Raw genomic sequence first — 27873 nt, forward strand, 5'->3', positions numbered from 1 at the left:
AGTATGGCAACGAAAACTGTGACACGAGAATTTTATATATTAGATTTTAAACATAATAGGTAGTACGGGAGCCCTAGAACATTTTTTTTATTACTATCAAGCTCTATCTCTGTTAGCTACCACTTTCGAGATTTTTCGCAAATAAAAACGTTGTTCGTCTTATCAAAATGAAGCTACTCACAAAAAATTAGCTTGATAGTAATTAAAAAAAATGTTCTAGGGCTCCCGTACTATAATAAACACACTCACTAAGCATAAAATTGGCATACAATTTAAACATGATTAAAAAGATGGTTGAATTTTTAACCTCGTAAAATTATACATAATGAATATGGCTATTGATTTTAATCATGAATCACAATCTTTGTTCGCTGTACAGTTCAAAATGTTGTGTTGGCGGGTAGCTATTTTGTGTTGCTGTCTATTTTACTATTTCTTTATGCTAATCTCTTGTGAAAAGGTAATTAATCCTTCGATCGTGGATTCTTGGAAATCTATTGTTATTCTATTGTGTCTCGCTCACCGGTGAGCTTATGGGGCTTGATGGGTTAATTCATAATCATCACCTATAACTATTGTATTACTTTACTTTTTCTTCATGGTTTTCCTTAATTTTTACTTCACCGTTGGAGCACTAATGACTAATGATAGCGCGTAGAAATAATAAAATAATTTGTTTTAATACAAGTCAAGAGAAAATCCCACAATCCTTTTCAAATTACTTACAAAATAATGTAAAATACGGTAGCTACAGGTACACCTGTACCAGTCATTGTAACGTGACTAGGCAACGCGAAAGGGCCGGCAACACACCTGCAGCACTTCTAATGTTGTGAGTGTCCATGGGCGACGGTTGTTGCTTTCCATCAGGTGGCCCGTTTGCTCGTCTGCCCCCTTATTTTATAGAGAAAATATACGTCATATTAATCGTAATCTTGTTTTTTCCCAGACAACACAGTTGGTGGTCGAGCATCCAACGGTGACGTACACCAACCCGCGCTTCTTCCAGAATCTCACCATCACCAGCAAGCGATACAGCAGAAAGGACCCAAACAGATACATCAGCATCTATGCTATAACTAAAAAGGCTTTTGACAACCATCTGTCTGTAAGTTACATGTTTTTTCGCATGGGAGTTGGGACTCAATCTCCATACAACATTGTATCAAAATTGGTTCAACCGCTTTTAGCGTGAATAGGTCATATCTGTAAATATGAGGCGATGTATAATATATAATAATATCTATGGACGCTTCACACCACGTCAGTCTGGCCCCGTGGTAAGTACCTGAAGGACTTGTGTTACGGGTACCAGACAACGGAAATATATTTAATACATTTATACTATACATATATTTAAGATTTTTAATATATGATACACATATTTAATACACATCCATGACCCAGGAACTTTGAAAACTTTTTGTTCCCTCGGCAGGATTCGAACTCGCGACCCGGAGCTTGAGCTACCAACAGCCCACCAACTGGGCCGACAGAGGTCGTCTAAATATATACATCGTCTCATGCACTAAAAACCCATAAACTTTATAGATAAACTTCAGCTTCTACGAGCTCCTCTCCAACGTGTATAAGCCCAGCTTCGTCGGTCTCCGCTTCACCAACTACTGCGAATGGATCGCCAAAGACACCTACATAGCTTCCACCATCTCCGCCGCTTACCTCCGCAGCACGCCCGTCGAAAAACAAATCGAGAAAATTGGCTGTCCTTTTCCTCCAGTAAGTAGGATATATGCTGTCTCTTGTCTATATATTCAGCTCTTAGAAATGGGTGGCTAAGGATACCTACACAGCTTCCACCATCTCCGCTGCTTACCTCCGCAGCACGCCCGTCGAAAAACAAATCGAAAAAATTGGCTGTCCTTTTCCTCCAGTAAGTAGGATACATGCTGTCTTTTTCATTCATCTTTAACTGTTAATAATGGATTGCCAAGTACACCTACATAGCTTCTACCATCTCCGCCACTTACCTCCTTAACACACCCGTCGAAAAACACATATAGAACATTTGCTGCCCTTTTCCTCCGGTAAGGAGGACACGTGCGGTCTCTTTCATTTATTTTTAACTTTACCAAGGACACCTACAAAACCTATACTGTTGCTGCCTAAATGTACGCCTGTCGAGAAACAAATCGAAAAATAGGCTATCCTTTCCCTCCGGTAAGCAGGAAACTTAGCGTCTCTTTTCTATGCCTTCAGCTTGGGGAAATGGATCACTAAAGACACCTTTGTAAGTTCCACCATCACTCGGGCGTAACTTACGTTAACCCGTGTCACGATTAAAGATTCAAACTTCAGCAACCAGTGAGCTGTGAGAGCGGTGTCACCTAGCCGTAGCTGAGTTGACGCCGGAAGAAGAAAAGTTGCCAATCTGTTTCCGAGATTACTTTTGCTATGACTACATTGTTTAATACTCACTAACTGCCGCACTCACTACCGCACTCATAGTGGAATATTAATTACTTACTTAAAATGAAATTAATTTTAAATTTTACATAAGCTTCATACATTATCTGTCAAACTCTTCATTAAATGTTAACCATAATGAAATGTCTCTGAGTGCGGCAATTAACTTCTTAATCGTCCAATGATCTAGAATCTCTTTATTGTTCCAGGGTGAATACGTGTTCGGCAACTTCACAATCCCGAACTCGCCGATCTTTAAGCGTTTCCCGTTCCTCAACGGCCGCATCGTCGCCAACTTATCCTACGACATCAAGGAGACCGTTGCCAGCTTCTATTTCGATATGGCCCTTAAAACTCTGTAATTAAATTAAGTATTTAAAAATTACAACTATATTACTTATTTTTATTTATTTTCGAACTCGCCGATTTCTCTTTCCTCAAGGGACGCATCGTCGCCAACAACTCCTATGACATCAAGGAGACCGTTTCCAGCTTCTACTTCGGTATGGCACTTAAAACTTTGAGTGTAATCCAATAAAATGTTATTAAAATTAATTAAAATAGTAGTATTGTTAATATGAGGGTGACAGTCTGTAAGTCTGTCTGACCGTCTTGATACACATCTACATAGATCTGTATCTCTATTTATTTATCTTTATCTTCTACCTGTCTGTCTGTCCGTCTTATATTCCTCAAGGGATGCATCGTCGCTCACATATCCTATGACATCAAGGAGACCGTTGCCATCTACTTCGATATGGCCCTCCAAACTCTGTAATACATTCAATTTAATATTAAAATACTAAAAAGTAGTAGTTTCTTATTAATCTGAAAGTTTGTTTGTCGGCCTGTCTGTCTAGGTACACATCTACATGGATCATAGATATTTAGACTATCAGTCTGTGTTTCTGCTCTCTGTCTATTTGCCTATATTTATCTATCTGCCTGTATGTCTATCTTTCTGTCTGTCGTTTCTCAACAGGCGCATCGTCGCCAACTTATCCTACGACATCAAGGAGACCGTTGCCAGCTCCTACTTCGATATGGCCCTCAAAACTTTGTAATACGTCTTATTTAATATTAAAATACTAAACAGTAGTAGTTTCTAATCTTAAACTGTGTTTATCTGCCTGTCTCTATTATAAAGTTAATATACCTAGCGGAATAGAGCAACAATCTCGAGTTGTCAAACGTAACCGAAATTGGTTATCATCTGTGTGAAAAATATGTGTACGTATACACTTACATAAGCATGATTGAACATTAATTCTATGAGATTAAATGTCAACGTGCGGCACGTGCCGACTGGATGTCAAAAAAAGAGTGCTGCTGTCATGTATCACACGTCTCTTTTTACCACGCAGTGTTAATGATAGTGACATCGCTCTTGCTCAGGCCTTTGTTTCTCTATTCCGCTTGATATATTAACTTTACCCGCAAGACCACCCACAACCTGGTGGAACAACATCAAGAGAGAGATGGACCAGGAAAGCCTAACTACTGAGACAACCCAGAACAGAAAATTCTGGCGCAAACGTACAGGTAGACCCGACCCCAGATAAACTGGGAACATGGGGTGGACAAAGAAGAAGATATTAACTTTATGGTCTCTATACTGCCTGCCTGTTTATCTAGACATCTACATAGACAGACAGATTTGTCTGCTTATTTATTTTTCACATTGTCTGTCTGACTGTATGTCTGTCTGTCTGTATGTTTCCCGCGCGATAAACGAATTTTGGTACAACGGAATTACGGGCGTTATCTAGTAAGCAAATAAAAATATAGCGCGAACGTAGTGGCGGGCACTATTCAGTTTGAATATACGAGGAAAGCGTATTAATATAATTGCCTAATTTACCTCCGCTATCAAAATAAGCCAAATTTAAACAAACTGTTTTAGTAAACAAGATTATTGCCGTAATTAGGTACGTATAAATTGGTATGTCATTATGTTTTGTTTGTCCGCGGTGTAGGCCGAGGATAAATAAAGGTATGTTTGTTTTGAATTTGAGGTGTTATGTATTTATTTATTTATGCTTTTTGCACAATGTTGGTACATAGGCGGACTTAAGAGGATTCCACACCGCCATTTTTTCCATACAAACGTTGTCCCCTGTTTCCTCCCTGGATAATGCTAGTAGAGTTATAATTTTTTTCCTGAATATCTACGGCCACTAATACAATGTCCCTATGTTTTATTTTTTTTCATAATTTAATTATTAAATAAGATATGAACGTTCAAAAACCCAAAAAAATGGCCAGATTTTCCACTGTGTTCAAACGTCCAGAAAACAGATTTGGATAGATTATACAAAAAAAGCAAAACATAGGAACACAGCTCAAGCCTTTTTTTAATCTTTAATGAAAAAAGTACTTAAATCGGTTAAGTTTTGGAGAAGGAATCAGGGGACAACGAATCGTTGATTTTCTGGATTTTCTGCAGTTGTCTCTATCGCGTTCTGCGGTATAGGCTTGAGGTAAGGGAGACAGCTATAGATATTACACGTACTTTTTTTTCATTTCTCTAGCCGCTGTGGTATCCTCTTAATACCAGATGGCATTCTCTACCAGTCAACCTTTAGGTGTCCAGAAACAAAATTGTGTAGGTGCCAATAGTGCGAAAGGATGAAGAAAATAAATAAAATAAATGAAGAGTAATCTAAATATAACTTAAGTCATAAGCAAACATTATACCTAATACAGTGAGACTATTCTACTAAATACTATAAAAATATATATATATAATACCTAATCTATTAATACAAAATATTATTTATAATTTTTACATAAAATATCAAAAGTACTTTATATATGTTTAGCAGTAATTAATTAGTAATTAGTTATATATTAGTTAGTGTTATGTATTTATATTTAGCAGTAATTAGTAGTATTAGTATTTAATCTTGAGTTTTGATATTGTGGTTAAACCTTATTTAAACCTTATTTAAATTATAATAAAAAGTAAGGAGAAGTAACTCCGTCAAAAAACATGTTCTACAATATTTGTCAAAAATGTTTACCTAGCATAAAGTTAATATACACTATACAGGTATATTAATTTTATGGTACCTAGGTCACTGACCTCTATAATACACTGGACAGGCATGCCGTACAAAATGACAGCTATTTCTTATGCCAATTTGAAGCGCCGCGGTGAGCGTACTGTGAACTAATTTATATAGAAAACTAGCTGTTGCCCGCGACTTCGTTCGCGTGGACTTTAGTTTATAGCGCGCGGTGTCAACAAAATTTGTGTCAAATTTAAAAACTTTTTAAAACCCTGGTAAGTGGTACCCCTCTTAGGGCCGCGCTACACCGGATTGGCAGCGCTGAAAGTGCTCGCCTCGCCGCTGCCATTCCGGTGTAGCGCGGCCCTTAATTAATCAAAATACCCAAAAACAGCTGTGCAGTGTGCACATAATCTATACTAATATTATAAATGCGAAAGTATCTCTGTCTGTCTGTCAGTCTCGCTTTCACGCCAAACGCCAAAACTACCGAACCGATTGTAATGAAATTTTGCTAAAGCCTGAGAAAGGACATAGGCTACTTTTTTACTGGAAAAAAGGGTTGTCAGGGGGTGAAAATGCGTAAATTTGTTCAAATTAAGTTAGTTCCAAAAATTCATAATAGATGGCGCCGTGCGTCTTCTACATCGCGCTGACGCTTGCTCAAAAGTCTTTCTGTAAGAGGTGGTATCATCTTACATTTAAGTTTCGATTTTTTTCGATTGTTATATCTATTCTATGGTATTAAATAACTCAGTACTTTATCTGTGCAGTGACGTAACCTTAAACTTATCAATGATAAATAGTTTATGGGTAAAGTTGTGTAATTGGGGGGCTAAATAAGCTTTAAAATTTGTCATAAAATATAAAGTTTAATAAAAAAAAATGAAATACTTATTGTGTGCACACTGCACAGCTGTATTGATTTAAGGGGTACCAGGGTTTTTTTATAAAAGCTTTTGACACCAATTTTGTTGACATCGCGCTTTATAAACTGAAGTCCACGCGGACGAAGTCGCGGGCAACAGCTAGTAACTAATAAGTATGATTAGTTCTATGTTACAATGAAGTAAAAAATAAAACGCCATCTGTTGAATCGTATTAGAACTAAAATGTTCATTGCATCGATATATTTCTGGTTTTTTTTAATAATATTATACATAAAATATGTTTAAGATTTTTGGAATTTAATTTTAATACACATCCAAGACCCAGGAACATTGAAAACTTTTTGTTCCGCCTGCGGGACTCGAACCCAGGACCCCCGGGATGAGCGCTGGCCACGCGCAATCCGAATTCATTTTCATCGATATTTTCATGGAAATATGATATTTTCCCACATCAAAATGTAGCCTATGTCCTTTCTCAGACTCTAGAATAACTGTGTACAAAATTTCATTGCAATCGGTTCAGTAGTTTTGGCGTGAAAGCGAGACAGACAGACAGACAGACAGAGATACTTTCGCATTTATAATATTAGTATGGATGACAACCGCCATTTGCAAAATAGTAGTTCCAAATACACTCACTACTGCTTTCACATAGCAATCAGCGCCAATATGGCGACTTTCAAATAGGAACATTTTATTGATAGCGATCGCCTGTCCAGTGTATTATAGAGGTCAGTGTACCTAGGTACACATTTTCAATACAATTTGCAATATTTAGGTGGCCTTCAGCGGTATTAGGCTGACGTTACATGACAGTTCGAAAGGAACCTTTAAAACAGTAATAGTATAGGAGTTACGTTTTCTCCGTTTTTATTATTCGTAGGGAACTTATCATACAGCTGTCAACATATCAGCTGTCAACTCAAAGCCTAAACAACTGCCTTATTCGTCCCACCGGGAAATGAGAGGAAAAGGACAGAATGGTCCTTTGTCTGCGCGCACACTTAGGCACTATAAAATAATTCCTGTGAGGCATATCTATCTATCTATCTATCTGTCTATGGACGCTTCACACCACGTCAGTCTGGCCCCGTGCTAAGTACCTAAAGGACTTGTGTTACAGATACCAGACAACGGAAATATATTTATTACTTTTATACTATACATATATTTAAGATTTTTATTGTATCATACACATATTTAATACACATCCAGACCCGGGAACATTGAAAACTTTTCTGTTCTGTCGGCGGGATTCGAACCCGCGACCCCCGGCTTAAGCTACCAACGCGCTCGCCACTGAGACAGAGGTCGTCAAAGTTCGTGTTTTATATTATAGCAGCATAGTCGCTAAACTGTATTATAGAGTCAACGGCCAATAAAGCATTTCTGTTTCAATTTAACCGATGAAAGAATGGACTAGCCTGCAGTATGCGTTCGGTAAAAAGCGATAGCAAATAATAGGAGATTCCATTGTGCCCTGCCCTCTGGCGATCGGCGATATTACTACATAATTACACATACAGGATGCTCCTGTATGCTCTAGTTCTTTTTGTAAACGATTGTGAGCTGGATTGAGTCAAACTAGGATTCAACCGATTCATTTTGAGTACTAGTATTAATGTCATAGAAGATATTTATTGTATAGTAAAAATATTTCAATTGAATAAACGATTTAGCCTGAAATAAATGGTATTTAATTCGTAAAATATTCTGTGAAAATCCAATACAGTTTAATGTCACGGTTCTTGAGATACTGGTGATAAACAGACGGACGTAAGTAATAGGGCTCATTTTTTTTATTAATCATTGGTTAGTTTTTTAACCTTTGCGTACGGAACCGAAAATCGGTAATTTATGCACCGCTCTTTGAGGAACCCAGAGCTTTAACGTCGCATAGCTGCATCGCGCTATCGAAGTTTCTGAGCACAGCGAGATATTTACAACGTTTAAAAAGACATCAGCGGGGCTAAAATGGTCGCATTTAGCAATTCCTCTCAAACAATTCAGCAAATGAATTGCCAAAACTGTCAAACTGACAAATGTCAAATTAGTACGAATTACTACAGATCGACAAGGCTTTTTATGAACGTGAGAGGGGGCGCTGCTCGTAAAGGAGAACTATCAAAAATGACGTTTTTGTATGATGGCAGCGTTAGTTCCTTTTTTCGCCAAGTTCATAAAAAGCCTTGTCGATCTGTAGACATGAATTGCAAGCAGGGTAACCATTTTGCAATTTTAAGAAAATGAATCATATTATGATTCTACAAAGCGACCATTTTAGCCCCGCAGTAGGCTTCGGCCTGACCGTGCCTGCTATCTATCTCGGTCTGAAGATCTTCCTTTGTTGCTGCAGTTCATTCCCTACACTTTTTAAGGCTAAGGCCACAATGTAAAAGTGTAATACACTTTGTGAACACGCTGTATACAACACGCTTGATGAGAGCAATGTAGCTGCAGGTATCAAGGGGTTTCGGAATACAGAGCTACAATTCAGTGGTAAATTAAACCGACAGCTTTCAAAAGTACACATCACTCTCTGATATTGCGATCAGGCTATGATCTAACTGTAAAATGTACTTTCAGGCGGCCCTGTGTATAAAAATATCAGCATTTATTTTATTATTTATTTATTTAATCTTATAGTACACTTAACAAATATACACTTCTTGCAAAACTGCTCACGCAGTTTGACTGCAAGTGACAGTCTCTTTAAACGTAGCTTTAAACTTAAATATCTAAATAAACTTAATAATATTAGTAAAATAAATCTGATATGTTTAAACTTTAAAGTAATTAAAAAGTCTAATTTAAAAAACCGAAATATTTGACCAAGAAAACGGTAATTTTAACTAGAAATCCTTTTCATATATCCAGTGTCACTTTCACAGCTAACAAGAATCTAATGACACCTCAGCTAACATCCATCCAGTTTGCAGAGGGTGCCAAAATCGTACAATATAATAATTATTACAATTAATAAAATAAAATAAAAAATAAAAATAAAATAAAATTGGTTTATTTCAGATTACTCAGATCCATAAAATTTTTAGTAAAGAAACTTATCGCTATGTTAGTATTCTATTCTAAAAAGAGATTTAGTCCTATTTATCATAAAGTCGATCAGAGGACAATTCCCGCTGTCGACTATCTCTCTCAGGACACTGTGGCCGCCGCCGCGGACCCTGGCCAACAGGCCAGGGTCCGCGGCGCGGAGTATAGCTTCAAAACTATCTACATCCGCAAAAGCAAACATCGCTGAGGCACTACAGAAACGCGGCAGCCGCAACAGTGCTCTAAAAGCATTATTATATTGAATGCGTAAGGCATTGTATGTTTTATTGGTGTAGTTGGTCCATAAGCTGCTGGTGTAAAAAGAGGTGCAGTAGGCCTTAAAAAGAGTAATTTTTACGGCGTCCGTGCAACGATCAAATCTATGCACCAACATATTTGCCATAACAGACAATGCCCTACGCTCTCTTTCGAGGTCCACATCGTCTCGAAGGCCGTCAGTCACGAAATGTCCCAGATATTTAAAAGTGTACACTCTCTCTAGAGGTTCATTATTAAGGTGTATAAGGGGGAACAATATTGGGACATTTCCTGCCAGCCTTAAAGACCATGTACTGTGATTTTTTGGCGTTGTAAAGTAAACCATGTGAGACCGCGTATTTTTCACAAATACCGAGTAATGTTCTTAATGCACTGACAGATGGCGCCAGCAGTACCATGTCGTCCGCGTAGCTAATATTGTTGACGCAGACGTTTCCGATATGGCAACCGACACGAGTACCGCTGAGCTCCCGTATCATTGAATCCACGTACAGGTTGATGAGCCGGGTCGAAGTCTGCCCCCCCTGCCTCACCCCGCACTCCATCCTGTACGGTTCGGAATATTTGCCAGCCCATCTCACATAGTTCACTTGATTACAGTACCAAAATTTAAGCAAGTCTATGAAACCGTCGGGTAAACTAAGAGTTTCCAATTTTCGCCACCAGATGTCGTAGGAGACGAGATCGAAAGCCTTGCTGAGGTCAAGGAAACATGCGTACACAGGTGTACGCCTGCTCGTGTAATATTTGACAGTGTGCTTTAGACTCATTATTGCGGTCTCCGTTGACAGTCCACGCCTGAACCCATGCTGACCATCATGGAGACTACAATGTTGTTCCAATATGGAGCTAAGCACACTGTCAAATATTTTAGCTATTGTTGTCGCTAAAGATATTGGCCTATTGTTGGCCTATAATTCGATCTGTCAGAAACGTCACCACTGCGATTTTTAGTAACTGGCACAACCGTAGTCCTTATTAATATGTTTAATATGTTGCATATAATATTATGTATATGTTGCAATCATCTAGTTGAATCTGCTATTTGATTGAATGACTAGCGAATTAATTGAATGAAACCATTTAATTTACAGCTAAAGAATTGCCGAGTTGGCCTTTAGTCATTTAATTAAATGAATTCACTATTCATTCGATCAAATAGCAGATTCAACCAGATGACTGCGACATATACATACATACTTTATCTTTAAAGGGCCTCTTTTTGTCATAAAATAACAAATTTTTATGATTTGAAACTAACAAGTGCAATTCGACTAAGAACCCAGTTTCGTTATAATTTATTCTGTTCAATAAAACCCTTTTTCGTCAATAGTTGCAGCATACATAATTATGGAGAGACGGATGCTGCATTTACGGTGCCTGCACAGGAATAATGGTCGTCAAAGACATAAGCTGCTTTTGAGTCTGGTTGTCTTCTACTAGTCGTTACAGGAATAAAAGTTCACAATAGAATATTATGTAAAATACCAGATAAATGTAATGTATGGAATGGCTTCATAGCCAAATAATAAGGTTGTAAAGTAAGGGTAAGTGTAAATTGCAACATGGATGAAGCAATGCAATGCATTTTAAATGAGCCATTAAAATTGAACTTCATATTTTACTACGCAAGAAAATATATTGTACTGTACATTTGCCATTCGCGGTGTTGTCTATGGGTCATTTAAAATCCATGACATTGCTTCATTATTAACCGACTTCAAAAAGAGTAAGTTATCAATTCGACGCGTATGTACTCGTATCCGTGTGCACGGCCAAGTTCCAGCAGGCCGCGTGCATGCCGTGCACTATTTACACGAACCGTTTCGACGCACTTTCGACCCCCCTGTAGCTAAGTGCCTATTGTGAGTGCAAAGATAAAACTATGCCTACGTAATTATGTGCTAGTACTTAAGCAGTATACCAAATTTAATAGATATAGCTTCGGTAGATCCTGAAATATCTCCCTGTGAAAATAACTAATTCTGGCACTCACTCACTGACCGGTAATCAAAACCTCTAGGCCACTTCCAATTATCCTAGCGTTATGAAATTTGGCACACAGGTCGAATGTTATATGTAGATTAACAAAAAATTGAGAAATTTAAGAAATAGGTCAAGCGTGAGTCGGTTCACCTACAAACCTTAGAGGCCACTTCCGATTATCCTAGCGTTATGAAATTTGGCACGCAGGTCATGTGTTATAAGTAGATTTAAAAAAAATTATAAATTTGAGAAATCAGTCAAGCGTGAGTCGGTTCATCTACGAACTTTAGATACCACTTCCAATTTTCCTAACGTAATGAAATTTGACACTCAGGTCGTGTGTTATAATATGTAGATTAATAAAAAAATTTAAACAGGTATAATTTCTTGAAAAAAGTATTGAAATCCCACCAAAAACATACCTGTTAAAATAGGGCCAAGTTCCTATCGGCAAATTTTTGGTCTAAAAAAAGAGTTGAAATCCAATCCAATCAAATGCCAAGTTTAGATGCACTTCATCGATCGTTATCATTTTCATCAACAGCCTGATCCATAATACTTCTAAATTTGAACTTGGCAGGTTTTCGTGCTATACGTAACTCTTGATTAATTCATAATTGTATAATTAGATAATATTGTACAATTAAATTAACCTGCCGCGTTCAAATTAGAAGTATTATGGATCAGGCTGTTGATGAAAATTATAACGATCGATGAAGTGCATCTAAACTTGGCATTTGATTGGATTTCAACTCTTTTTTTACACCAAAAATTTGCCGATAGGAACTTGGCCCCATTTTAACAGGTATGTTTTTGGTGGGATTATCTATACATCTATACATATAAATAAAATTGGAGTGTCTGTTTGTAATATTGAAAGAACCGTTTTTACTGCATGCATATGAATGTATATATGGTACAGACAACAAAACAACATTTTTTACAATTTCTGTCTGTATGTCTGTCTGTTTGTTACGGCTAATCTCTGAAATGGCTGGAGTGATTTTAACTAGACTTTTTTAGGCACATAGCTGGTGCAGTAAGGAATAACTTAGGCTACTTTTTAACCGACTTGCGAAAAGGAGGAGGATATGTTTCACTTATGTTAATGCGGACGAAGTCGCGGGTAACAGCTAGTATTATAATATTTCCAGAAATGCTTAGTTTTCGTTAGTCTATATCAGCGTCTGAACAAATGTGCCTTTTAAAAGTGTATGTATATTGTATGTTTGTATGTTTGTGTTCGAATATCTCCGGAACTACAAGTCCGATTTAAGATATTTTTACTAGGTATTGTTCAACTTAGGGAATGCTGCAAGTTTCACCAAAATCGGTTCAGTAGTTTTTAAGATAGAGAATTTTAATTCTCAATTACGTACAATTTTGAAGTCGATTTTATCTTTTTGAAATACCATTATTAGTGAAATTAAGTTTAAAATTACATTGTTTAATTAATTACGTTGTAACGTGTACTAATCGGTACACAAACGTAATAAATTTATAAAGTACAAATTTCGTAGGCGTGCTACGAACCCGCGTAGAGCCTCTACACAAGTCTACGCCTGCTACGAAGACGTAGTACGTACTACGTACTTTATAGTAGGGGGGGTGCTATTTTTGTAGTCACTCGAGCGTCATGGAGACCTAGTAGGTTTTGTACATTAGGTAAAGCTGATAAAAAAATAATAAGAACGTTTTTTTTATTTTAGCGGTGGGTTCAGAAACTGCAGCCATTTTAAAGTTTTGAAAAAGAAAATATATTCAGAAAATTGCTTATTTAGGTAAATTATAAATATTTTTAGACAACAAGAACTAAATCATTTAGTTTAGAGCAAAATAAAATATCTGCGTAGCTTAGTTAAGAAAATATGAAGCTTTATTTTTTTATATTTTAAAAAGTCCCTACAGGCTTAAATAACCTTAGAATCGTCAGTGCTTTATATGGAAGCTTCTTTGGGGTAAACTTAACATCCCCTATCTTAATCTGACAGATCCGACGACATTTGAATATTTAAAAAATTTAATTAAATTAAAAATATATGTTTTTACCCACCACGTGAGAAATCTGATTTCTATACCATGATAACTAGACACATGTCGGAAGCCTATGCAAGCTTAATCGGACACGCTCGAGCTACTCCCAAAATCCCCTCTTCCCCTCCCCAACTATTATATTTTACAATTTTTGGAATGAAAACGTTCATAATACATGCTATGCGTAAGCATAGCTTTTTATCCTGTCTAGTGAAAAAAAGAGAGAGAAACGGGTTAAAAAAAGAGGTCGAAAGCATTAAAGTATTTTACAGTGATTAGCAAACTTTTTACACTACTAATTTTTCTAGTCGGATCATAGTTTTTAACTTTTTAGGTGAGTATTTTTTTATAGTTGCGAATACACCACGACTGACTAAGCTTTAACTAATGCGCGTGACAGATTGTTTAACTCGAGTTTGTGCAGTTTTTACTTTTTATGCCTCCCGATCGGTTTGGATAAAAGCCTGCAAAAGAAACATCAACGAAACAGTACCAAGCAAAAATCACATCTATCACGTACACACAATGCCCATATTCGCCTGAAACTGTTTAAACTAAATCGCTCCAAAGAAATGACTGCCATTACTCATAGTTTTGGAAGCAATAAATTTGATTTTCATATTTCACCATCTGTTTCCCAGGTTCCGTGTTTACATTATGTAAGATTCGTTTTCTATTATGAATGGCAGAGAACGCTTTTTACAAATACCTTTATTTTATACCACTTTATCACGAGGACCACAAAGATGGCAGAATATATATCAAGTTAGACGTAACAAAACTTTTGGAACGACGTTCCTTATGGCGCGTTCGGCGTTGCGAAAGGAGGCTAGACAGAACGATATTTGACCACGACACTTTTTTTTAGTACTTGCATGGTAGGGGCAGAGGGCGTTGATAGTATTCCTGTGCGTCAACGAGATGGCGTTTTTGAGAATAAACAGTTTGTTAGTACGCGTTGTTAGTAAAAAATATGGTAGTGTGCACATTGTAGTGTGTGTAATGTTTTATTTGTTAAAAAAATGTTTGATAAAAGCATAATTTCAAAATAATATTAGTTCGATGCACTCCTTCACCATATTATAAACTATAACTGTGCATCATTCACCTACGTTTCCGCATTTTTCGTTAAAAGGGATCCAAAGTTTTTCGCTCGCGTATTAATTTAATAATAATTACTAGCGCAAACCTAGGTAGGTAAGTACTGGTTTTGACTTAGCTTTCAGCTAACTAGCTGGTGTACTGTAGAAGCGGTTACACATTGAACACGTAACTATTGTTAAACTATACTAAAGTTTATACATATTGTAACAAAACTAAGTGATAACTTTAGGGTACTTATGCATTGTATAGAGTTCACACTTCACTGTAAAAGTAGCAGCGCTCAAAAAGTAACTTTTTTTACTTTTGTGTAGGAAATTGCATGACGCTGAGGTGCTTACTGTTTACCCATACAAATCACAAATAGAAATTTGTGTTTTCAGCGCTGCTACTTTCATAGTGAACTAATATATAGTCCGGGTACTGTACGAATAACTTTAAAATATTTATCCGGGTACCTTACGAATTATTTTATTTTATTTGTCGCTTTAAATATTATAATAGTCACTTCGTATCTATTGTCCGGCTATCTTCTTCTTTTTTATTAAACAAAAAACGTACAGTACCCGGACTAATAGTCACTTCGTTAACTTCACGTGCCCACTGAAATTAACTTTGGTTGAAACTTGAGAGTCTGTTTTAGAGAGTCCTTTATCTCTGTGACTTTTAAAATAGTGAAAATCCAGGTGGAAGTTTCGTTAATCTTTGTAGCAAAACGTACGCTTCCCGTGGGATCCACAGATTCACGTGTTGTTGTGTGCAGAGCTAGTATTTTTAAAGTTGTTTAAACGCGCTAGGAGCATTAGCATAACAAAACAGGCGGACCAGGCTCTAGGACAAATAAAATTTGTTTTCATGAATCCGGAATGTGGCGGTGTCAATACAAGTCTTTGTGCACAAATGCAAGCTACGTAAACTACACGACACAGGATAATAATATATTATTACTAGCTGTCCCGGCAAACGTTTCTTTGCCATATAAGTATTTCGCCCGTATTATTTTATTGAAGTTACTAAATATGTATGTCACCACGACAATGTCCATCGCTATCCCGTCGCACAAACAATGGTCGCTGTCAGTCTCGAGTTGTAATAATTTACTATTATTTATTTAACAAATGCACTTATCAATATAAGTACCTGGATGACCGAGCTTGGCTCGGTATAGCAACACTCATTGACTTCGTGTTACTTAATAACGCCATCTGCTGGTCGTTAAAACAATTAGTTACTAACAAAATAATAGAGATTCCAATTATATATATATATATATATATATATATATATATATATATATATATATATATATATATATATATATATATATATATATTAATATACGTTTAAAGATATAAGATAAGTACCCAGTAGCCGATTCTCAGACCCACTGAATCCTACTACCCTACTAATATTATAAAGGCGAAAGTTTGTTTGGATGTATGGATGTATGGATGTGTGGATGTGTGGATGTATGGATGTTTGTTACTCTTTCACGCAAAAACTACTAAACGGATTTTAATGACACTTTACAATAATATAGCTTATACATCAGAATAACACATAGGCTACAATTTTAATCAACTTTCAAAATGGGGGAGGTGTTATGTTCGTTTTCTTATATTCTACGATTACTCCGCCGTTTGTTAACCGATTTTCAAAATTTTTCTTTTGGTATATAGGGTATCATCAGAATTTGGTATTATATTCACAAAAGTGGTGATCTGATGAAGGATCCATAAGTAATCGAGGGAACTCCTCAAAACTTATAGGGAAACATGTGGTGACTTCGGTTTCGTGAGAAGTATTCTAAGCATATGCTACCAACAAGTAAGATTTTGCACCGAGATATACCTGGTATACCGTGGTTCGGAAGGTGCTGACAGAACTCCTGATTCTTTATAGATACAAGTCTGGGAGATTCGGCGTTGTTTTAAGAACTGAAAGCATATGCTACTATGCAAATTACACTCATCATCATCATAATCATCATCACTACCATATTATACCATTTCATAGTCTTTTAGATCGAGACTCGAGTTTGTCGAGCGATAATTAAAAAAAATCTATACCTACCTAATATTATAAACCTGAAGAGTATGTTTGCTTGAACGCGTCAATCTCAGGAACTACAGGTCCGATTTAAATACTTATCTCAGTGTTAGATAGATCATTTATCGAGTAAGACTATAAGCTAGGTATATTATATTATCACGCTAAGACTAATACGACCGAAGAAACTCAGGAAAATGTGGGAAAAACGGGGGAAATATTTTTTATGGGAAAATGTACGGTTTCTGTAAGATTCCTAATTTACGCGGGTGAAGCCGCGCGGGACATCTAGTATGCATATAAAATTCGGTTAAAATCAGTAAAGCCGTTTCGGAGGAGTACGCGGCCTAACATTGTGACACGAGAATTTTATATATAAGAAGATGTCGTGTTACCAGTGTCTAAACACACACCGAAAAAACGCGGCTGATGTTCGGCATGATTACGCCTGCAATGTATTTTAAATCGCTGATGACACACCATGCCGAAATTATGTCGCGTTATATTGTATGCATAGCTCATTGCAGGCGTAATCATGCCGAACTTCGGCCGCGTTTTTTCGGCCTAGTGTGCTTAGACACTATAAGGCTCGATTTATATGCAACCGCCCGAACGCGCGGTTTGGCGGCTACACCGCGAGATCACAAGCAATTGTATGCAAATAGCGGCGCGTTCGCGAAAGCCTAATAGGCATGATGACAAGGTCAAAGATTAGCAAATTTTGTTAATAAAATAAAGAAATCACGGTAAAAAATAAGTGTTCCCAAAATTTCAGCTTGATAGCATTTGTATTTTTTTATGCGCCTTCAAAGTTGGATATTCAAGTCGATTTTTTTTTTCAATTAAATTTCTTAATATTTGTATACCATTTAATAACTTATGCAATTAAAAGCAACTTTTGTTATAAAACCACTTTAATAAACGCAATATTTAATATACCTATCGAACAAAATTCTCTCCCGATGCGTATAAACTACGAAAGAGTGACGTCATACTTTCGTAGCACTTTGTATGGAGCGTTTCGGGCAGGTCTATTTTATGAGATGTTTGAATTGTCATATCTTGGTGAATTTTTAAGCTATCAGAGTCATTCTTTCAGCGATGTATCTATTTTAAAGGCTCATTCAATTACCAATAACAAAAAAAATAGTCATCATGCCTATTATATAAATCGAGCCTAATATTATATTACAATACGTAGCCGCAACTCCGTTACGCAGTATCTCGTTTATCGTGCGGGAATTGTATATTTTTCCAGGATAGAATGTATCTTTTCTTTCCCGTCCCTAAAAATATCACCAAACCAAATTTCAGAAAAATCAGTTCAGTGGTTTGAGCGTGAAATGCTAGCAAAATTTTTAAATAACAAAACAAAAGAGGTGAATATGCTGCAGTCGAAAAACATGACTGCGCCAGTGTGAGTTGAGCCTTAAGAGAACTTAATATAAATCACGAACTTTCTTGATTTCCTTATCATTTCCTTAGCTCCATTCTCTATTTTCACGTTAAAGTTGCAATCTATACTATCTATACTAATATTATAAATGCGAAAGTATCTCTGTCTGTCTGTCTGTCTGTCTCGCTTTCACGCCAAAACTACCGAACCGATTGTAATGAAATTTTGTACACAGATAGTCTAAAGCCTGAGAAAGGACATAGGCTACTTTTTAACTGGAAAAAAGCGTTGTAAGGGGGTGAAAATGCGTAAATTTGTGCAAATCATGTTAGAAACGCCTAGATCGCGGTATCGTTTGCTCATATGTATTTCTATAAGAGGTGGTACCATGTTGAATCAGGTTTTTCGATTCTTGCGATTGTTATACACGTTATTATAATTAACTCACCTACCAACATAGATATCAAAAACAACAGCGCCAAAACTACTGAACCGATTGTAATGAAATTTTGTACACAGATAGTCTAAAGCCTGAGAAATGACATAGGCTACTTTTTAACTGGAAAAAGGGGTTGTAAGGGGGTGTTTATGTGTAGACTTGTTCAAATGAAGTTAGTTCCAAAAACTCATAACAGATGGCGCCAAGAGTCGCCTAGATCGCGCTATCGCTTGCTGATACGTATTTCTATAAGAGGTGGTACCTACCATGTTCAGTAATGTTTTCCGATTCTTTCGATTGTTATACACGTTATTAAATAACTCACCTACCAACATAGATATCAGAAACAACAGCCTACCATTATAGAATATACTAAATAGTTTATGGGTAAAGCTTTAAAATTTGGTATAAAAAAGTTTAATTAAAAAAAATATATATATTATACGCACACTGCACAGCTGTTTTGGGTATTTTGATTTGAGGGGTACCGGGGTTTTAAAAAGCTTTTAAATTTGACACCAATTTTGCTGACACCGCGCGCTATAAGCTGAAGTCCACGCGGACGAAGTCGCGGGCAACAGCTAGTCGTTAATAAAGGCGAGTCGGTGGATTCGTAATGAAACAGACACTACTGAGATTGTTTACAGCTATGCAAAGTTTAATTGAATTCTGTGAACAAGATGTAATTATAGTTGTGCTGTTAATACAAAATATAGTTAATAGAATGGAGCGTTACTTTGCGAAACTTTTTTTTAACTTGCACGAACGCGGTGGTGAGAGGCCTTGCATGAATTTGATACATATACTTCATTATATATATACAAGGATTGCTCGTTTAAAGATATAAGATACTCGAGACTGACGGCGACCATTGTTTGTGCGACGGGATAGCCGCGATGGACGTTGCCATGGTGACATACTTATTTAGTCACTTCAATAAAATAATATGGGCGAAATACTTTATAAAGCAAAGCAACGTTTGCCGGGACAGCTAGTACGTAATAAAACAGACGAACATGTAACCTCCTCCTTTTTGGAAGTCGATTAAAAAGGTGCTCATACCATGCGTCGCGGAAAGTAATCGGCGAAGACACTCTTTGTGATGAGACAAAAGACACAAAAGGTACAGAAAAATTACACTCTTTTACACCGGGGCCACATTCAAAATTTCTCTGGGAACAAAACCTGCTTTAATACACACAAGGCTAGATACTTGATGAATTATCACTTAAAATCCTAAAAAGAAGTCAAGAAATAAAGAAATATTAAAAAAAAAATTACAGTTTCTTAATTTGAACAATTTAAATAGTATTTCAAAAATACTGATAATAGTCTAGTAGAGTAATAAAAGTCTCATACGTACAGTACTCCCAAAATAATAAAGCGCATGTTAATCTTCGCTAATTGTCATAATCACGCACGAAAACACCAAATCTATGAAATATAAGAGCCTTAAACAATGTACTCGCATTTTGCACCTTGTTCAAAGGAAATACTAGACTTTTTTGTAGGTAGGTATGACAATATTTTGCACCTTAATTTAACTTATAATTTATACTTAGCTTTTCAGCTACCTATGTCTTTAATAATTAAGTACTCATTTTTCCCTTACAATTTGAACAAACATTGTTTTTTCGTCATCATCTGGCTAATTTATCTGGCTATTCATAATATCCACAATTTTTATTTCAAATCATTTTCCGGTCTGAGAGCCTCCATCTAAACAGAAACTCACATTTTCAAAATAATTGTTGGTGACCCACTTGTTTTTTTTTTTCTTTCTTAACTACTCTTCCATTTATTTTAAATACTTTAAAACTGTATTTAGATAGTGGAAAATTGTATGTGTTGTCATGTGTTGAGACTTGAGCTCCGTAGCACCCGCCTCATGCAACTTCCTGTAGTAAATTACTCGACGAACATGTCTCGCAAATACATGTGTTTTTGTTTACTGATTTTAGGGTTCCGTGCCAAAGGTTTACCCTCATAACAATTAACACGTTATAGTGGACAAAACAAATGAATTTACGTTTTTTTTTGCAATGTAAACTGGATAGTCCGGGAGCCCTAGAACAATTTTTGTTTATTACTATCAAGATAATTTTTGTGAGTAGCTTCATTTTGATAAAACAAACAACATTTTTATTTGCAAAAAATCTCGAAGTTAGTAGCTAACCACAGACATATATCAAGATCTATTTCTGTGTAGTTAACAGAGAAAGAAAGGATATTATACTTTGATTTTATGGTTCTAAAATAATATGGATTGTTCTATTTGTAGGACAATGTTACTCTTAAATTATATAACTATTAAGCTACCAATATACAAAAAATCAGCTGATTAGGGTTCCGTTTTAGGGTTCTGTAATTAACAAAACTTGGTTGACTACGGAGCCCTAAAACGGAACCCTAACCAGCTGATTTTTATTTAGCTTGATAGTAATAAAAAAAATGTTCTAGTGAACCCTGACTTAGGAACTTGATCTTGTTGAATTAATACAGTTTTTTAATATATAATTTTATACATTAATATTCTGTAATCTGTTATAGCTTAAAGCCCAATTTTACCAACGACTATTAAAGTTAATGCTTGAATTATTATCACGTTACCTCTTTTGTTTTTCATATGAATGAAAAATATTAGATAAGACATAACATTTTAACAAGCTGTTAACACTAACAGACGTTGGTGAAATTGGGTCTTAAGATCTCATGTTGTAGACATATTGTCTACGAGATGTCGTAGCCTACGACATCACATGTCTACGACTCGTAGCGCCTCTACGAATGTTGTTCAGAGAAGCCATCTGCCAACGAATCAATTTATTCGATGGTACATCGCAGAAAAAGTTTCGGAAAAAAGGCTGATAGTTGCTCAGAGACTAGGATTCTGCATCACTCCCAAATTGAGTATAGTTTTACGAAATCATCACCTGATAGCAAAAACAACGTTATTGCAATGATTAAAATTGACATTGGAAAAAGAATTGACTGAAAAGATATACTTACTTAAACTTAATTTGAACGATCGAATTGTGTTTTCATTTTCATTTCATTGCCGCAACTCGGTTGCGCCAATTTTCGTTTCTCGCGCGGGAACGTTTTTTCCGCAACATAAACTAACCTATAGTCAATGAAGTTCTGACACCACGTAACTCACTTTTTGCCTATTTGGACGTTTTAATGTAATTCGTTGGAAAATCGGAAGACGCATCTTTTTTTGCCAATAATTAGGAACACATATCGGCCACTAAAAACTCGTAAAATAGTTAATAGTAAATCCGCATTAAAGTTTTATAGTATGATATCTATTATCTATAAACAAATTCAATCAGTTTTTTGTCTCTCCTGAAAAGTTGCTATTTTTTACTAACGTGGTGTTAGAACTTCAACGACGCCATGCAATTTCCCGCGTCAATGTATGCTGCATACCAAATTTCATCAAAATGGGTTCAGTGGTTTAGGCGTCAAAAGTAATCAGACTGACAGACTTTCACATCTTTAATATTAAAGGTAAAATATTTTATATGATTGTACTGTTGGATCTTGGTGGAAATTCATGTTGATACTAATAAAACATAATTTTTCGTGCCTTTTTTCCACTATATTAAGAAATTATTATAAATTTTAATAAATTACACCGACCGGTTTCGAAATAAATCATCTTCAGGTGTACTTAGTTTTATTAGTGAAAAATATTTGTATAATGCACCGTTCCCAATACTGAGTTAAGTTTCGTAAGCGCGTTGTGTACGTCACTTCGACAAATCAATTACAAGTTCCCCGCATCTCGCTAACTTAAATAATGTCTAGTTTATACAAAAGTCTTGTCTCGACAAAGGAAACTTCTATTGCCTATTCTATAGGGTTCCGTACCCTAAGGGTAAAAACCGGACCCTAATTGAGACTTCGATGTCTGTCCGTCTCTCTCTTCACTCTCTAGGCTGTTTCGCAACAACTGTCATACAGCTCGACAAGGCTTTAAATTTAAAGCCTTGTCCAAAAAGAATATAATATACTAGTCTAAGCGATAAGTTGAGAATGGCGAAATATAGAGATAAGGGTCATAAAATACGTGCGATAGCTCATTAGATTCGGGAAGACGTCTAGAAAAATGTATCGGAAGCGTGTATTAGCATACAAAAAATTACAAAAGTTATAAGCAAATTAGGTTGCAAAAAAAAAAGATATTATGTTTTTTGTTCATGAATGAATGAATATGAATCATTTTTAGAAAATGTCATTTAATTCGTGTTTTATCGAATACCGAGCAAAGCTCGGTCAAATAGCTAGTAATAATATGAAAAAAACGTGACACGATTGGTGACACCATAGATAAAGTATTATAGTATAGATGTAGTCTTAGCCATAAACCTATAAAGTATATATTAAGTCTATGGTCTTAGCCCATAAACCTATAATGCTATATTAAGTCTATGGTCTTAGCCCGTCATCGCGTGGCCATTTTGTGCTTATTTTCATACAAGTAGTGTGCGTTTATTTTCTTGAATATTTCTATTTGTCGATTATTTCGAAGCACATTATGATACAGGAAAGAAAGTCAATTAGTTCATGATATCGATTAACTATAGTTCAAGTGATCCGTAAACACACGTAAAAAGCTATGCAATTTTTATAGCCAAATTATTAATTCATGTGACATTTTTAGCACTAATGCCTTATATAGCACGAATAAGGGATTAATAAACTTATAAATTATCTTTTTAGCATACAAAAATACCGATTGAAAAGCCTAAAAAACATTTTTCAAAACTTACGTATCTATTTAATGTTAAATCCACGTGTTTGAGGCATTCTTTGACCATTCTTATGGCTTATTATTTAGCGGAACCATAAAACTCAACAATATCTAGCATTAAATGTTCACTAAAAACCTTTATTAACACTTTTATTACATAAAATATGCAGACCGACTCCTTTATTATGTCCTAGTAAGTAGGACATAACATTACACGCTTTTGACGCTTATACACCGATATAATAGTACCTCAATGGGTGACACGTATCGATAGACAGCTGTCAAGTGTCAACTGTCAAGATCAAATTTTAAAAAAAGTTCTTTTGAAAAGTGGCAGCCTGTGAGGTGACACGTTGACCGTTGTTGTAAAATTAAATTTACTTTAATTTACAAACAAAAATGAGTGAAACTCTTCAATTAAGGGGTATCCTCAGAGGACACAATGGATGGGTCACCCAAATCGCAACCAATCCAAAATACCCGGATATGATACTGTCTTCTTCCAGAGGTAATTTTTCATTATTTTAATCCAAAGTAATCTGGTTAAAAATCGTATAAGATGAAACGAAAATTTTCATATATTCAACCGTTACAATACAGGGAACGTGATTTCACCTATATTTTTGGTTAAAGTTTATAACTGATATGTTTTATGATGATTTTTTTCTTTGCCACGTGAAACCTGAGCGGCAAGCGGATATGGGTCTGACATGTGCAAACCACAACTATATAAGTTCGCATTATTGACCATTATTGATAAAAAACAATCATTTCCAGACAAAACCCTCATCGTATGGAAACTCACTAGAGACGATTCCGGCTACGGCGTCCCACAAAAGCGCCTGTACGGTCACTCCCACTTCATCTCGGACGTGGTGCTGTCCAGCGACGGCAACTACGCCCTGTCCGGCTCGTGGGACAAGACCCTGCGACTTTGGGATCTCGCCGCGGGCAAGACCACTAGGCGTTTCGAAGACCATACTAAGGTGTGACGGAACTTTGTTCTTCAACTTGTGTTCTTGTTATAGTGCCGATACGCGGCAGAAGATTTGCCTTAAGTGAGGCAGAAGATAGTGCCGATGCGCGGCAGAAGATTGTTTATTTGTGCCTATGCGAGGCAGAAGTCTAGACGGATGGACTACTTCCTTACACTTTTGTAAGTCTGTAGAGCTAGACTGCCTGTTCACTTTTTGAGTAATGCATTTTACTATATTTCGTCGAGGGGCATACTGTGAAACAATCACCAAATAAATGAAAAATCTAAGTTAACCTTTGCTACGCATAGAAGTAGCAGTAAAACATCTAAATATCCTGTAAGGTGGTTGTATGACAGGCCCCACATATCATAACCATTGTCAAGTAGTTAGTTTAACCCTTTTGAATGTCAAATTATTAAATTTAGCTGTATGTATTAGTAATTAGACAATTAAAATTTGTTATCTTATATAGGATGTGCTGTCTGTGGCATTCTCCGTGGACAACCGTCAGATTGTGTCTGGCTCTCGGGACAAGACCATCAAGCTGTGGAACACGCTGGCGGAGTGCAAGTACACCATCCAGGATGATGGCCACTCTGAATGGGTGTCCTGTGTCCGCTTCTCGCCCAACCAGGCTAACCCCATCATCGTCTCTGCTGGCTGGGACCGTGCTGTCAAGGTAGTTTTTTAATTTAGGTTCTTTAAAAAAAAAATTCATTAATTGAAGACTGGAAAGATAAGGCATAATTAAGCTTATGTTGAAAGATACAGATAGGCATAAAATTATACTACTTACAACAAAACAGCAAAGAAATTAATTTAGTATGTCTTATATTTCATTTTATTGTTTCTGCTTTTCAGGTATGGCACTTGACCAACTGCAAGCTAAAGACCAACCACCTGGGTCACTCTGGCTACCTCAACACGGTGACGGTCTCCCCCGACGGCTCGCTGTGCGCGTCCGGCGGCAAGGACATGAAGGCCATGCTGTGGGACCTGAACGATGGCAAGCACCTCCACACCCTCGACCACAACGACATCATCACCGCCCTCTGCTTCTCGCCCAACAGATACTGGCTCTGTGCTGCATTCGGACCCAACATCAGAATTTGGGTAAGGAAGCATTTAATACCTATGTATGTAGTTGGACTTACACACTTAAAAATACACAACTATTTGTCATGTCCTATTTTCTCTCTATAATGATACGGTCCGACTCGCACTTGGCCGATTATTCTGCAAAGTTTTTTTTTTCTCATTTACCAAGTATTTTTTACAGGACTTGGAGAGCAAGGAAATGGTCGAGGAACTCAAAGCTGAAGTTATTGACAAGCACTCCGCCAACGCCAACCCTGAGCCACCAAACTGTCTGTCCCTGGCCTGGTCTACGGACGGACAGACACTGTTCGCTGGTTACTCCGACAACATCATCCGAGTCTGGCAGGTCTCAGTGTCAGCCCGATAAAAATCTTGACAGCCAGAAATATATTTAAGATCTTCATGATTACTTAATTGTAATAAATTTTGTATATATATAAGTCTGTAAATAAATTATAGTATTGTAAGGCAATGCTATTGTTACTGCCCCCATTTGAATTTCAAAAGCATAAAGTATAAATAGACTGATAAAATCGCATGCAAAGGTCAAAAGAGTTATTTAGATGAAATCATTATTTTGTAAGTACATGTACTTAGAAACATGAAAAGTAATAACTTGAATAATAGTTATGATTATTACAGTACGTATACGTATACTTACTGTAATAAAATACATTATCATAATGTGTGCTTATGAAGCATTCTTTTCCGTGCGCCAGAAGTTGCTTGTAAGACCTCTGACGCACAGACGTATCATAGCGATAAACCCGCCTTTTTGCTCATCCAGAGTTCATGTACATATAAAACTATGTTGGAGCACAATAAAACATAATACCTATTCATTTACGAAGCAACTGATGGCAGATTTTGCATTTTCTCTCATTTTATTTTTTACACTCAAACTTATATAACTTTGAATAAATTAGGGAAAAATATTTTTCTATATGCTTGAGTATGCCCAAACGACTGAACCGATTTTGCTGAAATTTGGTATGAAGATACTTTTGAGTCCCAGCAAAGGACAAAGAATACTTTTTATCCTGGAAAAATACACGGTTCCCGCGCAATAAACTAATTTTTGCGCAACGAATTTTTTTGTATAATAATATATCCATGGACGCTGTTTTTATTGTTCTGTGCATGGACGCTTCACACCTTTTGATATCGTTGTTCACACCACGTTAGTCTGGCCCCTGTCTAAGTACCTAACTGTTACGGGTACCAGACAACGTAAATACATTAAATTTTTAAGTGAAAGTAAATTCAGTGCCGTAAATAGCCTTTATTGCGCCCTGTGCGAGCTTATATAACCACACCCTTGTTTTTTAACTGACTTCCAAAAACGAGAAGGTTATGAATTATAATATGTTTGGCTGTGGATATATTTTTCTTTTTAATACATTGGAAAACATCTCTGGGGCGCAGCGGGAAGTTCTTATCGGGAGCAATTTGAAAAAATTGTAAATTCCTGGCCATTCTTGCGCCCCCCTAAAGTCTTAAGTGCCTGGGCACCGGTAGTGCCACCACCCTATTTACGGCACCGAGTAAATTGCATACTTTCCTTTACGACTTTTCCATAGGAATAACACATTTTTCCGAAGTAAAATGTAGCCTACATAGTTAACCTACCTAGTTTATCCAGGATCTCAATTCTCAGCTAACTCAGTATTAAAATTTAAATTTTAAAACATACTTTTACACACTCACAAACTTTGTAATATTCGTGTGATACTCTAGTTTATAACTTTATACAATACATTATTATACAAGGTGTAACAAAACTAAAGTGGTAATACTCTGTGTGTATAGGTTTTGAGTTTGCTGTGAAAGTGGCAGCGCAGCGAAAATCCCGTCGGCGGGATTCGAATATCCGATGTATTATTTTGCTCTATGGATTCGAACCCGCGACTATCACGCGCTCGACCATTGGGCCTCAGAACCGGGAGATCGTCCACCGTCCATGAATATGCTGTAGGCAAAAAATGATTCGTCACGACGCTTTGACTCTGCTCCAGCGCGAGTTGAACCTAACATTACCAAGATATTATTTTAATTATTTAGTAATTACATTTAACGATTTGATTACAATAAATTAATAATTGCAAATGAGAATAATTTACATCATGAGGTATAATATAATTTGTAAGCTTACCTTATAATTTTTATTTAATTATGCATAAAATTTAAATATGCATGTTTTCTTGCATATTTACCTAGCAGGGTTAAGTAAAAAATTCTTTAGTTCAACATAAGGACAATCTTAAGTGAAGAATTCACTTTATATAACAGAGAAAAAGGTTATTTCCTCAAAAAAATATTATTATATCTATTACAGGAGCACCTCAATGTTGCTCAAATTCCCTAGGGCCTAGCTAG

General features: G+C 36.4%; 1 protein-coding gene and 1 long non-coding RNA gene across 2 annotated transcripts; both read left to right on the plus strand.

Annotated features, from left to right (window-relative positions):
• Positions 1 to 953: 953 nt before the first annotated feature.
• LOC121735603 lies at positions 954 to 2752 on the plus strand. Its single transcript, XR_006036889.1, has 3 exons — positions 954 to 1108; positions 1552 to 1737; positions 2634 to 2752. It is a non-coding gene; the product is annotated as an uncharacterized LOC121735603 (long non-coding RNA).
• Positions 2753 to 23741: 20989 nt separating this feature from the next.
• On the plus strand, positions 23742 to 26360 carry LOC121735419 (guanine nucleotide-binding protein subunit beta-like protein). Its single transcript, XM_042126248.1, has 5 exons — positions 23742 to 23930; positions 24200 to 24408; positions 24872 to 25078; positions 25261 to 25512; positions 25679 to 26360. Exons 1-5 carry the CDS (start codon positions 23822 to 23824, stop codon positions 25862 to 25864), a joined length of 963 nt encoding a protein of 320 aa, XP_041982182.1. The 5' UTR covers positions 23742 to 23821; the 3' UTR covers positions 25865 to 26360.
• Positions 26361 to 27873: the final 1513 nt, after the last annotated feature.

The sequence above is a fragment of the Aricia agestis genome, chromosome 17 (assembly GCF_905147365.1).
Source record: "Aricia agestis chromosome 17, ilAriAges1.1, whole genome shotgun sequence".
NCBI classification, from domain to species: Eukaryota; Metazoa; Arthropoda; class Insecta; order Lepidoptera; family Lycaenidae; genus Aricia; species Aricia agestis.